General features: G+C 48.9%; 1 protein-coding gene across 2 annotated transcripts in view; it reads right to left on the bottom strand.

Moving 5' to 3' along the window:
* LOC146858992 (schlafen family member 13-like) overlaps nucleotides 1-19,891 on the bottom strand; it is a 259,943-nt gene that overhangs the window by 182,429 nt on the left and 57,623 nt on the right. For both annotated transcript variants that reach the window (XM_085649638.1, XM_085649637.1), the window contains exon 2: nucleotides 18,201-19,279. In XM_085649638.1, the coding sequence (XP_085505764.1) occupies nucleotides 18,201-19,279 (1,079 nt within the window). The remainder of the gene's footprint in view (nucleotides 1-18,200; nucleotides 19,280-19,891) is intronic.

The following is a 19,891-nucleotide window of genomic DNA, read 5'->3' as shown; positions in this document are numbered from 1 at the left end:
GGACTAAGGAGCAATGTCATCTAACTAGGTCACTAATATCTGACTGTCTCTCTTTGTCCCATTGGAAAAAGATTCCCTGGCTGCTATATGTATCGAGATTTTTAACAGATTTGAATCACCCTGCATTTTTCACTGACTCTGAATCCTTATCGGATATATCCAGAAAATCCTTGAAAAAGCTATGTGCTGATCATTTAAGCGATCTTCGTTTGTGTTCTGAACTTGTCAAAAAATCAAACGTTCATTTAACGATGGTCCAATCTCCTCATGGCATTCAATTGTATTTGTCATTTTTTCTGTCAAATTATGAGAGGTAGGTTTTAACCAGATTTCGGTTTGATCTATTTTATCGCCTTGTCTCACTGCCTGTGCCCTTAGACCGGTCACGGGAACTACCAAATTGTCCCTGTGACGGTCTTACTTGCCAGTCAACTCTGCACGTAACCTTTTTCTGCGGTTTCTATAAGTCCCCGCGGAAACGATGGCTGGTTCCTTTGCTTCGACATTTAGGGCTGAGAAGATGCAGACCGGCTCTTTTGGCACTTCAATATCTAGATACCCAGTACATAGCCAAAACCGTAGCCTGCTTTCTTAAAGCCTGCTTGAAAACTCATTCTCAACTATTGGCACCTGTTTTTTAAGATTTTACCGATTGTTCGGCTATCACTTCTGTACATAGAGTGTTAGCGTTTACTCCTAAACGCCTGCTTTCCTCAACAGCCATTGAACAAACCGATTTTTACTGATTACTGTGTTATTATTTTTGTATTTAGAGTGTTCGTGTTTATATGTAAAATGCGTCCCTTTTTTTTAAGCAGCCAATAAGCAAACTGAATTTTTATAATGTTGTAATGCTTTAAATGTACTTTTTATGATTGTAAATTCAATCGAAATAAAGTATTTTATTGATTGATTGATTGACTGAGGAGTGGTGGCCAGGGGAACTAGGAGAAGCTCCCACCCTAAAAAAATGGGTGAGAAATCTGGGCATTATAATGGATAACAACAACCTTTCTATGGAGGAGCATGTTAAGATTCTATCAGGCAAGTCTTTTGGACTGATGCACACGCTAAAAAAGATTTTCCCTTGGATTCTTCTTTCCTCCAGAAGGGTCCTGATACATGCGCATCTAGTCAGCAGACTAGATTATGGAAACGCTCTATTGGTAGGGATGAGGGAGGACCTGCTCTCAAGGCTACAAGTCGTTCAAAATACGGCGGCACGTTTAGCATTGAACAAGGCAGCACAAACTCCATCCCTACCTCTACTGAGAGAATTACATTGGCTTCCTATAAGGAAAAGAGCAGTTTTCAAACTTCTATGCTTAGTTTTCAAAGCACTTTACGGGATGGGACCTAGATACCTAACTAAGAAATTAGAATGGTATACCCCGGCCTGTCAGTTAAGATCCAGTGGGCTTAAGCTCCTCCGAACTCGGAGAATTAAAAAAGTGAAGATGGGAGGCAGCACTTTTTCCTACTTGGCCCCCAAGTACTGGAATTCGCTGACAAGAGGACCTGCGGACATGTCCCACTCTGATTCTCTTCAAGAAACACCTTAAGACCTGGTTATTTTAAATGAGTGATTTTTGCATTAGGCTGCCTGCTTACTGGGCGCCAATAGATCCCCTTGGGGATGATTTGTGCGCTATATTAATAATAATAATAATAATAAGGATGAGGTAGAGCAAAGAATGGCGGAATGGTGATAGCCTGGCCAACATGAAAAGGAGTAACCACGATAAATAGCCCTTAAATGTATCCAAAGCAAGTCCTTGCTGGACTAGGACAGAACAGAACTTGAGACAACTTTACCTGTAATGAATCAATTTGTTGGGTGCCGCACTAATCCACAAATGTGTCATAATGGCTGTGGCACAATGATTTTGTGGAGGAACTCCTCACCGCCAAGATGACATCAGCCAGGGGTGCAGGTCAAAGGAGGTAAACTGTTGTGGCTGATTCTCTCAGCATGGAAATGCAAAGTGTGCAGGCCCAAGTGCTCCCTGCTGCGGAGACAATAGATCCTCTCAGCGTGGCAGCTTGATCGGAGGACAGATTCCCATGCCCAGGAGATCCACGTAACACTCTACTGGCCCAATCTGGTGCCAATTGGCTAACTTGGGGCTTGTCGTTCCTGATTTTCTTGAGAACTCAGGGCAGAAGAGGCAGTGGTGGGAAGGCATACAGGTGTCTTGAGCGCCACTCTAAATGGAAGGCATCTCAGAGAGGGAGAGCGTGGCCTTGAAACTCCAACATTCAAAAGAGCTAACATTGTACGTTCTCTGTGTTGGCAAAAAGACTGAGCCAGAGCTATCCCCGTTGCTGGAACACAGCATGTGTCACCTCTGGGTGCAACTGCCATTCGTAATCCGCTAGGCACCTACGGCTGAGTTTCTCCACCCTGATTAAAGATACCGCCAGGTGGTTCACCACCAGAAAAAACCTTTGCCAATCCAGCCACTTCTAGAGGCGCAAGGCCTCCCAGCATAGGGTCCAGGACCCAACCCTGCACTACTTTTTGCAGTACCGCTTTGTGGTGGTGTTGACCGTGAGCACCTACACCAGCCTTTCTTTGATGGTGGGCAGGCATGCCTTCAAAACAAAGATGTAAAGTTGGGTCTCCGCCGGAGACCAGAGGCCTCTGATCTCCACCTCTCCTAGATGGCCTCCCCAAGTCAGCAGATATGTATCTGAGACCGTCAGTTGTGGGTGGGTTGAGGAGAGGGCCTACCATTGACCCAATCAAGCTCCAGAAGCCCCTCATTTCAGTTTTCTCAAAAACCTGAATACAATTCAACGGATTTCCCTGATGTTGTGACCACTAGAATTTTAGGTATCACTGCAGAGACTGCATTCCCCTATGACAGGAGTCAACAAAATGATGCAAGAGGCCAACAATCCCAGCAGCCTCAGAGTAATTTGCACTAAGATCCAGGACCTTGGCACCAATGCCCTGGGCTCCCCAATCTGGGGGAAACGCACGAAACCATACCGTGTACGGAATGGCTCCGATGAAAGGGAGTTTCTGCAAAGGAGTCAGGTGTGGCTTTGGCTCACTGATATAACACCTCAACGATGTTAGGAGGCTTGCTGGCATCTGCAGGTGGGTCAAGACTGCTTCGAGTGATTTTGAATTCAACAGCCAGTCGTTGAGGTAGGAGGAAACTGGTACCCCGACCTCCGTAGATGTGCTGCGACTGCCACCATCACTTCGTGAACACTTGAGGGACACTTCTGAGGACAAAGGGGAGCAATGTGAATGCAAAATGTTCCTGGAAAAACTTTAACTGCATGTACTGGCTGCAGGCCTGTGGGCCTGCAGGACAAGGATGTGAAAATAAGCATCCTACAGGTACAGGACTCCCATCCAGTCTCCAGGGTCTAGGGGAAACAGGACCTGGGCTAGTGTGAAAATCTCGAATTTTGACCTTCACAGGAAGGTGTTGAAAGTGTGAAGATCTAAAATAGGATGAATGCCTCCTCTTTCAATGGCCAAAGGCACTAGTGAGAGTAACACCCACCTCCTACGGACAAGGATGGAATCCTCTCTATGGCACTTTTTTTGTAAAAAAAATAAAATAAAATAAAAAGGCCTGCACTTCCTGCTGTAAATACTTCAGATGGTCCTCGGTCAGACTCCCTGAAAGTGGTAGAAGATGTGATGACATAGTAAAGAATTGAAGGGCATAGCCCCAATAGACAATTTGGAGGACCCACATCCCTGTCGTGAAGGCTTTCAACCCATGGAGGAATTATCATATGATGCCTTCTACAAGTGGCTGAGTGTCAGCAAGGACATGTAAAGCAGTTTTGCTGTGAGCCGCATGTTGTCCCTGTGATGGAGCAAGGACTCGTAGAAAAGAGACTCGTTCGGAAGCAATCCTCTCATTTAACTCACTAACATGTTAATAATTACGTATTGTGTAAAACTAACGCGCACCACATAAATTAGTGAAGTTTGCATATGTGTTTGCTAACGTTAACCAACTCAAACGAATTACTAAAAACCGCTTTAACAGGGAAATCTTTACTGGGCATGCGTCAACTGCATCTACGTAATATGATGTATTAAGGCTTGGAGGGAAATTCTTGCGCATGAGCAAAAGGCACTAAAATGGAGTCTTAAAGACTCGCGTGCATGGCATCTGCTTAGCTGAAACGAAATAGAGCTATTTTTACTAATGCTAAAGCGGGGAAAGTATTAATAAGTAAAAGGGGTTAGAGTAGAGACGGGTGGTATACAGTGAAACCGTTTATTTGTGCAAGTTAACATTTGTCTTTTCTGACTTTATCACTAGCGTGCATTTGGGCCTCTCGTGTATGTCTAAAGTGAGCGGAGTCATGTGGTTTTTGAGCATGACAACTGAAAGTCAGCCCGGAAGAATGACAGGAGGTCAGGAAGAGGACAAGGTCGCAGTATGCCTGAGCCTGAGAACCGGCAGTGAAAAATTGAAATGACTGAGACTACATGTCCAAATTAAAACATTTGTCGCAGATGAAATGTGAATGTGGGTGGGATTCATTCACGTGAATGCGGGTGGGAAAATAAAAACATGAATAACAAGCATTGGAAATGCAATAGGTCTCGCCTTTGATTAAGTTAAAGCCATTTGCTTTGCTAATGGAATTGTATAGCTTTAACTTAATCAATTGCAAACTGCATTTTCAATGGCAGGGGGGCTGGGATGTGAAAGTAAAACATGCATATTAACCCACATTACTGCAACGGACTATGTGGCAGTGATTATAAGTGTGGCAGTAGATTTGGCATTAAACGTGGTATTTGAGCTCTTAGAAGTGGTCTGAAAATTAATACATTAAATTATTGATAAACATGAATTACATTTATAAAAAGTGAAGCCTACAAAGAGGTTTGTGTAAATTAACATTGTTAGAGCAGGGGGGGGCGTTGTCTGGGGGACAGGTGTGTAATAGGAGAGAGGAGCAGGTGAAAGACAGGAGGAGAAATACAAGAGAAAGAGTGGGGCAATTAAAGTGAGAGAAAAGACAGCATATGATTTGGAAGAAGTGATGGTTTTTATTGTAGTGAGGGCAGTGCCCACTGCGAGGTCGTTTAGTGAAAGGAACTCAATGCGAGTACAGTGCAGCTGGGGCAGTTTTCACTGTGATGTCGCTGAAATCAGGACCTGTGCCAGTGCAGCTCTCACGAGTGTTGGCAGTGCCCAATGTTGACCCCTGAGATAGCACAGAGAGCAGCTAGGTAGGAGGCAGCAGGGCCATGTGAGATAGGTAAAAGCAGCTGTTAGCAGGAGCAGTTCCCTGGCATCCCTGCTTATGAATAGATGTTCCCTTTATACCAGACCTGGAGTGCGAACTGGAGAGCTGCCGAAGGGGCCTGAACCTCCTGCATTAGCAGTTGGAGCAGGAGATTACTGGCTGCGATATTTGGAAACAAGCATGAAGGGACACAGGTGCATGGGATGGGAGGGAAAGCAGCCGGAGGAAAACAATTGAAAAAGGCCATGGAAACACAGTAAAATGGGAGCTTGGGGGGCAGCCGAGCACAGCGAGGTCTGCCCCCCGGGCAGATTGGGAGGGGGAGGGGGGGGGGAGTGGCCGTAGCGGCCATTTGGTAGGTTTTGGGCTACATTTGGGGGATAGCCCAAATGTAGCCCAATTGCGGCTAAAGTAGCCCAAGGGCTTTATAGGCCAGTTATGCCCCTCCCCAGCCACCATTTTAGGTTTGGTGACCTGGTGGCTGGGAGCGCGGGTAGTAGTCGAAAGATTTTCGGGTTTTCTGAGGTGAGATCGGCGCTTCTAGGGACTCGGGAGCTCTCCTCAAGGGCGGTCGATTTACCGAGAAGCAACATGAGTTTTAGGGAAGGGTGGACGTGGTATAATTTTATCGTTCTGTGACACATATTGCGACATGGGTGAGGTGAAAACGACACGAGGAATATTGAAGTATGGCCTATGAGGCCGGCGCTGAATCTAGTAACCTTGACAACGGCAACTGCGATTATGCGATAGTAGCTTTATCTCAAGCTGGTCGCGTGCATCTGAGCGGGGCCTGGGAGGTGACAGGTTCGCCCCCGGGAGAGCGAGGGGCGGGAGTCGGCGACGGCTGGGCGTTATCGGGGCGAGATCGGGGGGGGGCCACCTCGCGACGTGCTCCATTTTGGGACGGCCGCCCCAGAGGTAGGGGAGCGGCGGCGGAGCGGGGGGGGGGGCGGGAACGCGAGGGAAGTATTGGCGAGGGAATAATCGGAGTGTTATTCTGTACAGAAAGGGGAACTGTATCCGGATTTTCACCTGAAATTCTAGAATTGCTTGGTTATTCCGCATTTTGGGGGGTTTAACTGCCCTAAATTGAATTAGTTCTAGAGATAGGAGCCAGAATCTTTAATTCCAGCCGCCCGGTATTTCCGTCCAGAAATCCACATCAGGGCATCATTAAAAGTGGCTGAATATGGGAGGGGATTGCACCCAATTAAAGCTGACACCAAGAGGTTTGTAATTAATCGAATAACTCGCTGAACAGGGGCACGGGGCCCAGAGTGGAGAGGAGTCAAGAGCGAATGGGGGAGGCGCAAGAGGGAGGGTGGGGGGGGGGGGGGGGCTCGCGCGGAGAGTTTGACCGGGAGCCGGCGGGCACGGGGTTTCCCGCCAATGTCAGGTGGGGGGTTAGGCGAACGGCGGAGATGAGGGGAGTGTAGCGGGGGGGGACTCCCCCGGTGCGGTTGGTTTCGGACGAGGGTGAAGGAGGGGCGGACGGCCGGGGGGTTGGGCGGGGGACGATGGGGGGGCGGGGGCGTGCGGACAGGGGAGGGGGGGGTTGGGTAGGTGGGTCCGGAGCGGCGGGGAGGTCGGGGACCGAGGCGAGGTGGGGGGGGGATTTGAGCGCGGTGAGGCGGGCGTGGGTAGCGGATACGTTGGGGGCGGGTAAGCGACGATGGGATGGGAGTCGGGAAGGTGGTAGGCCACCAGACCATTCCATTTCTTTGCAGGCGGTGGACCAACAGTTTTACCGTCGCGGGGTGCCGGACTTGGTAGGGCTGGGAGCGGCTCGACGGCACCAAGGAGAAGGGAGGGTGGAGCCTTGGGCGGCGTATCCTGTACCGGCGAGGGATCCCCGGCGCAGCTGGCATAAGTAGGCCCGGTACGGGCTCGCCAGCCCCAACACCCACGGGGTCACAGCGCTCCGGGGGGCATCGGCAGAGGAGCACCACAGCGGAGAATGTTTGTCTACCACTCAAGCAGTGGGCGCCGCCAGCGGGGAGCGCTGGGGGTGCGGGGCAGGAGAAATTGGATTCTGAGGAGGAGAGCAGGGAAGACGGGGAGTTGCGTGAAGTGGACAAGGGGGACGGGGGGCTGAGTAATGTTGTGGTTAGTTTCTTGCAGGTGTCACGACGCCAGGCGCGGCCCACGGGTCGGACATCGAGGTGGGAAACCAGCTCGGCCCCCAGGACAGGACGCAGGGAGGAGCGGCGGACAGAGACACTGGCGCCAGGTAATAAACATTTGCTCGGGCGCCCAGTGATGGTTTCCAGAGGGGTGGAGCGGGCTGTTGAAGAGGGGAGGGGGGGTCGGGGGGAGAAGTTGCACAAGGGAGGTTATGTAGGGGATGGGGCAGTGGGCCCGGAAGGCACAGGAAAGGGGGACGACGGTAAGACTACTGAGAGTGTGACGGACTAGAAGACGGCAGCTGACACAAAGACAGGGGAGGGTGAGGCTAAATTGGAAAGGAAGGAATGGAAGATCGAACGGTTACCGTATATGGGGGTAATGAAGCCCTTGGGGGCGCATTTGAGGTTGGCAACAAAAGAGAGGATCTGGAAAGGGGGTATATGTGGAAATGCTCAAACTCCTGCACAGGGAGGTCAGGGCAAAGGAGGGCTCCAAGGAGGAGGAATTCGAGTTGGCAAAGAGGCCCAAGTGCCTTTGACGGTAAGAGAACTGGACAGCAGCTTTTCTCATTTACGCCAGTGTGTATGGTGAGAAGTTTTCGGAGAGGTCAGTGGACATGTTTAAATACATGGTCGTCATTCGGAAAGTGCGAATACAGGGGGGGGGATATGCCTGGGCTCAGTATGATGAGGAATTCCGGGCGCGCATGGCGTGGGATACGGAAGCAAAGCGGGAGAGCTGGACATGGATTTGTGGCAGCACACGATGGGGCTCGCGGGGTCGGAGAAGACTATTTTGATGGCCAGAGGGCTGCCGCTCGTTATCAGCCCTTTCGGGGGGGGGCCCACCCGCGGGGGGGTTGGTGGGGCAGGCAGGGGAACGACGGGAGAGAAGGGGCGTGCTGGGACTATACCAGAGGACTATGCACGCGGGAATATTGCAGTTTCGGCACAGATGCTCGGGCTGCGGCCAGCGACGTGCGTTGGTCAAGTGGGGGGGGGCTCAGGGTCAGTCATACGGCGGTCAGCAGGGGCAGCCCGGAGCCTTTAAGGCTGGGGGCTAGCAGCAGGCACAGCAGGCGGGAGGGGGGGGGGCTCAGGGGCCTGGGCCACAGAGCTCTTACTCCGGGTAAGGTGGAGAAGTTGTTGGGGGTATCCGGATAGGGCAGCGGCGGAGCGAATACGGTGGGGGTTTCTGGACGGGTTCAGGTTGGGGTAGGAAGGTACAAGGGTGCGGAGATGGGCAGTCACTTGGACACCGGCGCGGGAGCGCCCACAGGTGGTACAAGCGAAGCTGGATGAGGAGGTACAGGAGGGCCGCATGGCGGACCCCTTTCAGGAGTGGCAGTTGCATAATTTGGTTGGGTCACCCATGGGAATGGTGGTGCCAAAAAAAAAAAAAAAAAAGAGCAGGGGCAGTTGGGCTGCTACAGCAATGGTCCTGGCCCAAAGGTGGGTCGGTCAAGGACTTTTATTGAGGAAAGTGCGGCCACTGTGTCTTAATCCTCTGTTGACGTGGCTATGTCACTGGTGGTGACCACGGGCGCAACAGCGCAGATGGCAAAGTGCGACATGCAGTCAGCTTTCCGGCGGCTGCCTGTTCATCCAGATGACTTGGATCGGTTGGGCATACAATTCGGCGGTCACTGGTATGGGGACAAAGCGTTGCCGATGGGCTGCTCCATGTCTTGCGCACTTTTTGGAAGGTTTCAGCACGTTCCTACAAGGGTTTGTTTACGGAACGGACGGGTCACCAAGGCGCGAGGCATGACTTGGATGACTTACTTTTGTCGGCACCTCAGACTTCGCGGACTGCCAGAAGGCGCTGGACAGTTTCCATGAGATCATGAGGGAGATGGGGTGCAATGGGCACCGGAGAAACCACAAAGGCCCAGTATGGTACTGGCTTTTCTAGGCATGGAGCTGGGCTCTGTTTTGGCGGAGGCACGCCTTCCGGTGGATAAAAAGCGGAACATGTGAGAGATGCGCAAGCGCGTTGACGTGACAGAAGGTGACGGTTAGGGACATACACGGGTTGCTGGGATATCTTAATTTTGCGGTAGGGTGGCAGAGTAGGGCGGACGTTCTGGGGGCGACGGGGGAGAGCTTTGGAGGGGCAGAGGCCCCCACACCATCCTTTTCGGCTGTCAGCCGGGGTGAGGGTAGCCTTGAGAATGTGGCAGTTTTTACGGCACCAGTTTCATGGGGTGCCTTTTGATGAGGGACGCGGACATGGTAGGGTGTGCAGATTTGCTCAGATGCAGAAGGGAGCAGGGGATTGGGGCTGTACTGGCAGGGAAGGTGGTGAGCAGTAACGTGGCCCGCAGAATAGTTGGAGGGAGGCAGGAGCATGGCCTTCTGGGATTTCTGTCCCTGAGGGGTGTCTGTCACGCTGTGGGGGGCTTTGTTAGCTCACAAGAAGGCATGTTCAGGAGTGACAACATGGCAGTGGGGCAGGTGGTCAACAGGCAGTCGGCACGGGACGGGCAGGTGCTCAAGTTGTCGAAGGTTTTGGGCTGGGGCGTTGAGTCAGGATAGGACGTTCCGCGCGGTGCATGTGCCAGGTGTGGACGATGACATTGCGGATGCCTTGCCTAGTTCAAAGGAGGGAGATGCCGTGGGCTCGCCTAGGACGCGGACGGGACTCCGACCAGATGGAGGAAGCAAAGATGGGAAGTAGGCTACACAGGATGCTACAATGGGTTTAGGCGCATTAGCACGGTCTACGAGGGGGCATACCGGGCGGCGTGGGAGGAGCTTGTCCATTCAGAGGCGAAGCGGGTTTCCGGGGTGGCAAGAAAAGAGGCGGTTTGCAGTTCATATTGGGCTTGGCGGAAAAGGGTCTGGCCGAGGTGACGATTGTGGGCAAGTTGGCGGGGGTCGCTTTCGTCGGGAACTAGTTGTGGGGAGATCTCGTTCGGGGCGGAGGTGTTTTGGAGTTGGCTCAGGAAGGGGGCAACCGGACCACAAAGCTGGGGGTAAGGGGTAGCGGGGATGAGGGTGCGTTCGCCGCCGGTTTGCCCTTTGCGGTGGGTTTTTGCGTTGAAAATCTTGTTCGGGGGGTTTGGGGGGACTTGGTCTGTTCACATAGGCAGGGGCGGGGAGTTAAGGCTTCGTACTGTGGGCGGTGCGGCATAAAGCGATGAGGAGACGGGGTATCTGGGAGAAGGGTTTTGGCACGCATTCCTTCCACATGGGGGCGGCATCAGGGGCACAGGCGAGGGGTTGGGAGAGTAGGGACATCAGGAAGTTGGGCAGGTGGTCATCGAATTGTTATCAGCGGGATGGGCGCAGCAAAAAAAAAAAAAAAAATGTTTAGTTGGTGTTTTCCTGGTTTTCATTCTTGTTTTCTTTTCAGGTTCGGTTATGGGACCCCTCGCCAGGGAGATGTCCATCGGGATCGTGGGGTATTCTTTTGTGAGACGGGCGCGGGTCCAGGCCCGGGAGAGTTATTTTGGGGGACAGCTGGGGGCTCAAGAAAGATTTATTATCTGTGGCATGGAGGGGTAAGGGCGTTTTGAGCGGGACGGAATTGGTCCCAGTGGGGAACGTATTTTACGGGCGGGAAGGTGCCCGGTTGAGTTGGTATTACAGCTGGGGGAGACTGACAGGGAAGGGAGACAGGTTTGGCACTGAGGCGGGTTATGGAAAAGGACCTGGTGTGGATCAGGGGGAGATGGGTGGTGTTTTCCGTTGTCGGGCCGGAATTTGTCCCCGGGAGGTGTTGCAAGGGGGCGGTAAACCCTGGGGCAGTGGGTAAAGTGAGGAGGAAGTTAACCACTGAGATGGTGCGGTTTTGTAGTCATGTGGGGATAGGACGATTGGCTCATAGGGACATCTGTTGCGATGCGCATGTGCTGTTCAGGGATGGTGGGGTACACTCGTCACGTAAGGGGATTGCCCCTGTACCGTTTGGAGTTTTCGGGAGGTTTTAGCACGGTTGTTAGGGGTCTACATACGTTACGTTTCACATGCGGTTCGGTGGGGATTGGGGGGGGCAGAAAAAGGGGAGGAAGAGGCGTATCCGCCTACACTTCCCCCCCCCCTTGTTTCTGGGTGGCGGGGTGGTTGACAGTTGGCCGGGATTGGCTAGAGTTTGTTGTTATAAGTTTGGTAGTTTGGGTCCAGGAACAGGGAAGGGTAACCAGTTTGGATAAGTTTAGATTAGAGGTTGGATAGTTACAGTTGCACAGAAGGCAGGTAGGGGTTACGGTCAGGGGAGTTTGGGAGTGGGAAAGGCTACACGGTGTAGGATTGGGTTAATTGTTGGTTATGGAATGTTATGTTGTATTTTGGGGGATCTGGGAACTGATGTTGGGATCGTAGGGGTGGGGGAAGGAACAAGAGGTCAGGAGATTATTGTATAGCGAGGTTTTAGTTTTGTAAGGCAGTGGCCAAGGAGTTAAAATTGTGATATGCACCTGTTTCAATAAAGCGGCCTTTTTCACACACAATAAAGTGGTCTGGTGTCGGCTTGCCCCCCCCTCCCCCTTATCTCCCAATGGGAGCTTGGGGGGCAGCCGAGCACAGCGAGGTCTGCCCCCCGGGCAGATTGGGAGGGGGAGGGGGGGGGAGTGGCCGTAGCGGCCATTTGGTAGGTTTTGGGCTACATTTGGGGGATAGCCAAAATGTAGCCCAATTGCGGCTAAAGTAGCCCAAGTGCTTTATAGGCCAGTTATGCCCCTCCCCAGCCACCATTTTAGGTTTGGTGACCTGGTGGCTGGGAGCGCGGGTAGTAGTCGAAAGATTTTCCCCACCCGCCCACCCTAATTTTTGGGGGTTGATGGGGCGTTAGCTGTTAGGGGTGATGGATTGCGTTTTGGGAAGTCTGGTGGGCAGCATTTGTTGGAACAGGTACATAGGGACAGTTTGATGTATTGTCGCTTGGAACAGGTGCAGGCGGGGTGGTTGACAGTTGGCCGGGATTGGCTAGAGTTTGTTGTTATAAGTTTGGTAGTTTGGGTCCAGGAACAGGGAAGGGTAACCAGTTTGGATAAATTTAGATTAGAGGTTGGATAGTTACAGTTGCACAGAAGGCAGGTAGGGGTTACGGTCAGGGGAGTTTGGGAGTGGGAAAGGCTACATGGTGTAGGATTGGGTTAATTGTTGGTTATGGAATGTTATGTTGTATTTTGGGGGATGTGGGAACTGATGTTGGGATCGTAGGGGTGGGGGAAGGAACAAGAGGTCAGGAGATTATTGTATAGCGAGGTTTTAGTTTTGTAAGGCAGTGGCCAAGGAGTTAAAATTGTGATATGCACCTGTTTCAATAAAGCGGCCTTTTTCACACACAATAAAGTGGTCTGGTGTCGGCTTGCCCCCCCCTCCCCCTTATCTCCCAATGAAAGGTGTAAGATGCCGAGGAAGAGCCTGGTTATTTTATGTGATCACATCAAGGCAGAATAGCAAAGCCCGCCAATTTTGCTGGCGCTCTGCTCTTTATTTCCGTATTATGTTTCACTCTGGACTTTCTATCAATTCACAGCTGAATCTCCTTTTCAGTGTCTGATCAGTTGATTCATCTCCTGCAGAGTGGCTTTCTGTTGTTTAAGTAAGGGAGTCTGAAGCCTATATCGCGAGAGCTGTGCAGAGGTTGCAGGAAAGTGGTGATGTATTTCATGTACTTGGGTGAAATGCTTCAGCGTGTTACATAGTTCGAACTTAGCCGGGATGTCATATTTTTACAAGTGTGTTGCATGATATACATGCCAAATAATTTCAGAGCTCAGCACGAGCATGGGCTCTTAGAGCCAAGCCAGGCCCTCGGCTCGGCTCTCTCTGTAAATATATTGGCTGGCCCATCTCTAAGGTGAAGACCAATTGTAAACAGGAACTTGCACCGCAGCCGTCCCCACCCCCACAAATAAAGCCCCGCTCACCGCACTCGAAAGGCGTCGCACCTTTTGCAGCTCGCAAACTGGTAGCTGGTGTCCATGGCCTGAGGGTTGGGTGTACGCTGAAGGGCATCGAACCAGCGGTGGGGTGCAGGAGCTGGTAGGGTATACCGGGGCGGGATGACAGAGCTCGGGTGGACAGTGGCAACCCGTGTACAGCATCAGCTTCATAAACAGTGACAGTGCCCACCCCCGGTTAAAGAAACCCAACCTAAAATAGAGGCGAGCTGCAGAGGGCGCCCTGGAGGAGATCATAGAGTCATGGGCAGCCTAGAAGCCAACAGCACATGAGAACGGTGCACATGAAAACTATGGAACTGATAAACCATGTTCGAGTCTTGGCATTGGCTCAATCAACATCCTGTGATTCTGGGCAAATACTTAATCTCCCGTGGCCACAAAAACAAAATATGTCCTTGTATAACGTAAGTGGTGCTTATGTAAAGTCTCCTAAAAAGCGAAAACCATTTTACTATACGATTTTCTGCATTATTGAAAGCCGAGGCACTATTCAGAGTAGGGGTGACGTCATAGACAGCTTTCAAGTGCAGCTGCTCGCTTCAAAATGTTAACGGACGAACATTTGCTCTTATTGGAAACACATGGCCATCCTCACAGGGCGTCTTGCGCAGCACAATTAGAATCCCCCAGGGTGTGGCTGTAAGATAACAACACGTGCAGCTCGGCTCCTCCATTGATACTGTCCCCAGAAGAGGCAGAGTATGAAGGGGCAGCATGCAGCGCGCTGGTGCTACTGTGCGCTTGTGCTGCCGCGCGCTGGTGCTACCGCCCAGGCCGAACACAGGCTTTACTGTGAATTATTTGGCTGCACATGCAGGGGTCTGCTGCGTCAGGGGACGTATTTTCTCCTTCCCGACTATAGGAGCGGTTTTGGTTTAATGAAAAAAGAATGGGGACGTCGACCTCCATCCGTTTCCCCACTTAGACCTTAAGACTATGTAAAAAAAAGAAATGCGCCCGTAGAACGGCATTATGCCAGTGCCCCAGGTTATAGACACACTGTCTGCACTACTAGTTGGCGGATGCATAAATAATGTAGCATAGAATTGCTCTGATCGGAAGTCCTTCTAGATCGATGCGTTAGCTGAAAGCGCTGTGACTTTTGTAGCCTAACATAACAAGCTTTCGTCTTTGGCAAAGGCAGTAGCGTGTTTATAATTGCATCGCGTTTTCACTTTAAGTGAAAGCGCGATGCAAAAATAAACACGCGGCTGCCTTTGCCAAAGGGGAATGATAAAAAAAAAAGTGCGTAGCGGCTAATTAGGAGACATTGTCTCCTACCGCCGGTTAGAGATCCAATCCCGCTGGGTGTGGATAAAAGGAGACAGGGTGGCAACAAGCAGTGAGTGACATGCCTTCAGTGCAATCATTGCACTGCCTTTGGCATAATTTGTGACGCCAAACAACGTGCACGAATCACAACTGAAAGCGGAGCTAGAACGAGGCTTCTTGAATCGTATCGATTTCAAGAAGCCTCGTATGACGAGAGCAGCGCTGCTTACGTCAGGCCGAGACCTAAAAATTAAGGGGGTGGGTTTGTTAACAATGGGCTAACTGAAAAAGTGATATGAAAGCATGGTGTGATGATCTTCACCCCTGGCCTGACCAATCAGATTTAGTATTTTTACAATATTGAAACTTTAGTGGGTGGTACATGATGAACGAAAGGTATAATTGCAGTAGCTTTAGTTAGTTAGTTTTGCACGACTTGGGATGCTGTTGCTGCAGGAGGTGCTGATGCAGGGAGAGATGCTGTGAAATGCCGATGAAGAAGCTGAATGCATAGCCCTCTATCTTAATTTAATTGGGTTAGAAAGAAGATTGAAGAAGAAGGAGGAGAGGTCATCTATCCTGTCCTGAAGTCTTTGTCTCCTGAACTATCCCGGGGGACCCTTACCATCCTTTTGGCCAGGGGGGTTGGTCTTCACACCATCCTTGGTAATTATAATTCATGCATTTGCAGATGTTCTTTTCTCTCTGTCCTCTCCTTTCTGAGCATAAGTCATTGCAAAAGTTTAAAGAGTGGTTTGATAATTTGATTAATTGAATCTTCTCTCCTATAAGTAACAGTGACTGTACTGTATTTTTGAAGTGGTTCACATGCAATTAATTTAGATAAAGACTTAAAACTTAGCCGAGTCTGTGGTTATTTACTTCAAGGTATAGAGAAGTTTTTACAATTATATTCATTATCACCATCAATTAGTTCAACTAATGGTCCATCGACCAGAGGAAATAACTTTTTGATCAGTGAAAGGTTAGTTAGGAATGGTGAATAACTAATCTTGATTTTGTGATCACCCACATAAACTTTGACTCCAGCGGTTTACTCAATTGTGTGTGTTTATGGGCCCAGGTGAGTATTTGGTAGTAGAGTATCTGTTGTTGGTTCGCCGCTGGATCACCTGCGGTCCTCACTGTCTTTGAGAGCCATGGCTACTGCCATAAAAGGGCTGAAAAGCCTGTTGTGCTGGAGGATGGAGTCTGGAGTGGCGGATGGGAAAATCTCTACCATAGCCGCAGACAGGGAAACATTGTTGGTGGAATTACCTTGTGGGAGCATAAAGGACCAAGGAACTTGCTGTGGCTCTGCTCTTCTTTAACGCTCCAAGACACAATCCTCTTTGTCACCAAAAAAGCGAAGTCCATCAAAAGGCATGTCCAGTAAACATTCCTACTGTCCCCAGAGAAGCCTGTGGGTCTTACATAGCCGTGACACCAGACGGACACACTAGTTCCCATAGCAAATGCCAGACAATCAATCATGTCCAGTCCTGAGCGCATAACACATTTTGCCACATTGTGGTCGTCCTTAATAGCCTGCATAGGAGACACTCGAAGGTCTTCGGGAATAATTGTTAAAACTTGAGCCACTATCTACCATAGGAGGTGGGAGGAGACAACTGTCATTGAACGATCTCAGAGCAAGGCTAATGGAGCCAAAAGTCTCTAAACTTTAAGACTCCCAGTCGGGAGGCAGAGGAGGGAGGGATTGGTGGAATGGTAGGGATGGCACTGGCCTTGACCCTGCTGGTGGACACTTGTACCACTAGTTTCCAGAGTAGGATATTGTGTTGGGAAGGCAGATCACCAGGTGCAGAACGTAAGCAAAATGTCTATTAACGGGTGCCCTGAAGAGGGCTTATTCCTGGAGTCCAGGGGCTGTCAAGTGCCTCTTTAAATGGAAATCGTGACTCAGTGGGAGTCTGCCAGGTTGCAAAGCATCTGTCAATACATTAGCTTTCATTTCCAAGGTTGGCAACTGTAGATTTAACACCTCAGTTGCCCCTTGCATCACTACAGCCCACTGAGATCCTGAAGCTCTTCATACCAGTTGTCTACATCATATTGGGAAACCGAATTGTCCCCGTCATCATAATTGTAGTTTTCAGAATCTGTGCCAGAAAGATTATTTAACGTTTTGGCCCAAACATGTGGTAAAGGTATCAGAATTAGAGAGGTTGCACAGAGGTTGCACGCCAGTAGGCAACTTTGGTCGAGTTTGTGGCACAGCCGATACCAAAGGCAGACCCACCAGTGGAAGTCCGATTGCAGGCCCCTGCGGATCCATGGGGCTCAAAGGCACAACAGAAGGAACCAGTGAAGTGTTGAAAATACACAGCATAGCCTCCCTGAATGCTTCTACTTTCTACAATGTCACCGATGGACCTAGAAACTCAGGGTATGTCGTGACCAGACTGTGGAACGGCTCTGTAGGAAATGAGGAGTGAGACCAGAAGGCATACTCATCCCCTAGCAATGTCCCTAGAGTTTGAGAGTGGCAGAAAGGGGCAGTTTCCTGCTTCGATTTGTTTGTGTTTTTTCTTTGACTTACCCAAAGACTTTAAGGGAATAGGAGGATCTTCCTTTTGACTTTGACCAGTCACAGCACAGAGTCTTCTTGCTTGTCTTTGGCGAGATAAGACAATGGCGACATACAGTTTGCTTTGCATTCCTCTAAGGCCTTTGGATTCATCAGGGCACAGACGTCACAGGCTTTAGAGTAGTGGTTCGACCCCAGTTACCCCAAACAGAATTTGTGAGGGTCCGTCACAGACATCTGTTTGCAACAGTCCCTGCATGGTTTGAACCCTATGGTTTTAGGTGGTGACATTTCCCTTGCACACTTGTATTCAGTTTTGTCAGAAAAATCTGTCAAAGACCAGGTTCCTGATCTATTGCTGAAGGCATGGAAAGAAAGGAAATTATGTCAGCGCACATGGATGGCACAGGAGAACTGCTCCTAAAGTTTCCGCATCTAGTCTGATGCCTGGGGATTATTCACAAGGTGAGGAATCTGTGCTTAGAAGTAGCCATTAAAATGGCTGTTGAATACCAAGCAATCCAAGCATAGCCTGGGCTGGGCAGCTGAAGAGAATTGCACATGAAGTAATTGAGGGGGCAGAGAATGTCCAGGGCCTGCCAGAGCCAGGAACAGGACTTGAACCTGAGGCACCTGAGAGGCTACAGAGTAAAATTCTAAACATGACAGAAAACATCCTGGTTGATTTCTTACAGTTGAAGGAAAGGACTGGTGGCAAAAACAGACAGGTAATAGGAAGGATGAGCTTCGATGGGAGTATAGGAAGAGGCAGGGCACCAGGGTGTCAAACTTGAATGTTTTACAGCAAGCCAGTCCACAAACCCTACAAGTCAGGTCAAAGGCCAACTTAGCAAACCAGTTATCGTTTTCTGATTCCTCATGCCTGCTCAGTCACATCCCTCAGCTGTGCCATTCACCCTCTTGCTCATGCCCTCCCAACACAAGGTTACAAGTGATTTGTAAATGAAAAATAAGTACACACAAGAAGTACATTAGTTTGGCAGTGCTGGAGAAAATACAATGTCATTACATAGCATGTACCCACACCAAAAGTTCAATTTACTAATCAGACCAGCAAAGATTATTTCATACCAGGGTCAGCGGCCATCATCTTGTCGCTCCAATCTTTTGGTTCCAGTTGCTTCATACAACTATCCTGCACAATCCAAGAATCGGGAGAGCCAAAAAACGCAGCACAACAAAATGGTGCAACTTTGATTACAAAAAGATGGCTCGTGCATTGATCTCCATCACAAACAGGTATGATTTTCAGCTCCCATGTTATGCCTCCAACAGAATCACAAAAGTGCAAAATATGAAGTTTCTGTAAGGATCGATCAATTTCCTGTTTTATTGTGTTGTAGCATGCTATCTCTTTACTAACCCCAATAACTTCTCTTGATTTATCTTCAACTCCATAAATCATATAGCCTCCCTGTGTGTTTGCAAAGGCAGAAATATACTTTGGCAGTGTTTCTTTTAAACGTTTTAGCCAATTCTTTGTTGGAAATGATTTAAATTCAACATGCATCGATTCACCAAAGTTCAGGGTTTGTTTGTACTTTAATTGATTCATCTCAAAAAGTCTAGCAGCAAAAGCATGAATGCTACCCTCCTGACCACTTAAAAGGGACTTTTTTGCTAGGGGTCCATTGGCTATGTGATGTCTAACACACTGTTGCTTCTGCTTGAGAAATTCCAAAGCATCACTTGATTTTCGTTCAATGATTGAAGTTGAAGATCTGTAAAACAAGTTTGTACTCAGACTACAAATGTGGGGCTTCACCGGACTGCCTACTAAAGGAATATCAGCAGCCCACGATTTCACGAAAATCAGCAAGAATTGGTTTTGATGGCAAGCTTCAAAATACTTTTCCAAGTCTGCTGTTTGAACAAGATCTCTTTGAGACTCCTCAATGTCTAGTCCAAGTCCATGTTCGACATAAGCATACGTGTTTCCATTTTCTATTTGAGCTTTTATCACTCCTCCTCCAGAATTTAACAGCGCACAGGAAGCTCTCATAATCCTCTGGTTTTGAATTTTCCGCTTATCATTCTGCATCACATTACGGTCTTTTTCTCCAAAGATTATTTTTCCTACTTCAATAACCACATCAGGATAACTTGTTGTTAAATTAACTCTTATTTCATCTTCTGAAACCAACACGGTCCTGAAAAAGAAAAATACAACTTCATTTATTAAGAACCTAAAATATTTACATTGATGAGAAATTTCTACGTTATTTTATTACAGGTCTATTTAGTTACTTTTTCCATTCAATTCAACTCTATTCGCTTTATTCATTTTTCACATAAAAAATCATAAAAGCATACAGGAAATTACAGTATCAATTCATTATAATTAAAACAATGTTATATACATAATTTACAAATAAAAAATAATTAAAAGAGATAATATCATCAAGAGCAAGTTGCATACAATGAAGTAATTCATCTCAACACCATGGATTCCTTCAACATGGCCAGATTCTTCCTAAGATGAACCACAGACCATAACTAGCTCGATAATGTGCTACAAATTGATTGAGTGCGGAATAATTTCAGACACAGGAAAGCAGAACCACATTGTTTAAATTTTAAATTGCATAAAATAGGCAATATAAAACGTTTCCTTAGATCCTTGTAAAATGTGCAAATGAACAAAATGTGCAAAGTGCATTGATTAGATAAATTATTACATGGACACTTAATTAAAACCTCCGACCTATCATTAGTTTTTGGGAATGTTACCAAACAATGAAAAATATCAACTTTGAAACAGT

The sequence above is a fragment of the Triturus cristatus genome, chromosome 3_2 (genome assembly GCF_964204655.1).
Source record: "Triturus cristatus chromosome 3_2, aTriCri1.1, whole genome shotgun sequence".
Lineage (NCBI taxonomy): Eukaryota > Metazoa > Chordata > Amphibia > Caudata > Salamandridae > Triturus > Triturus cristatus.
The sequence above is the reverse complement of the archived record's forward strand: the minus strand, read 5'-3'. Positions and strand labels throughout refer to the sequence as shown.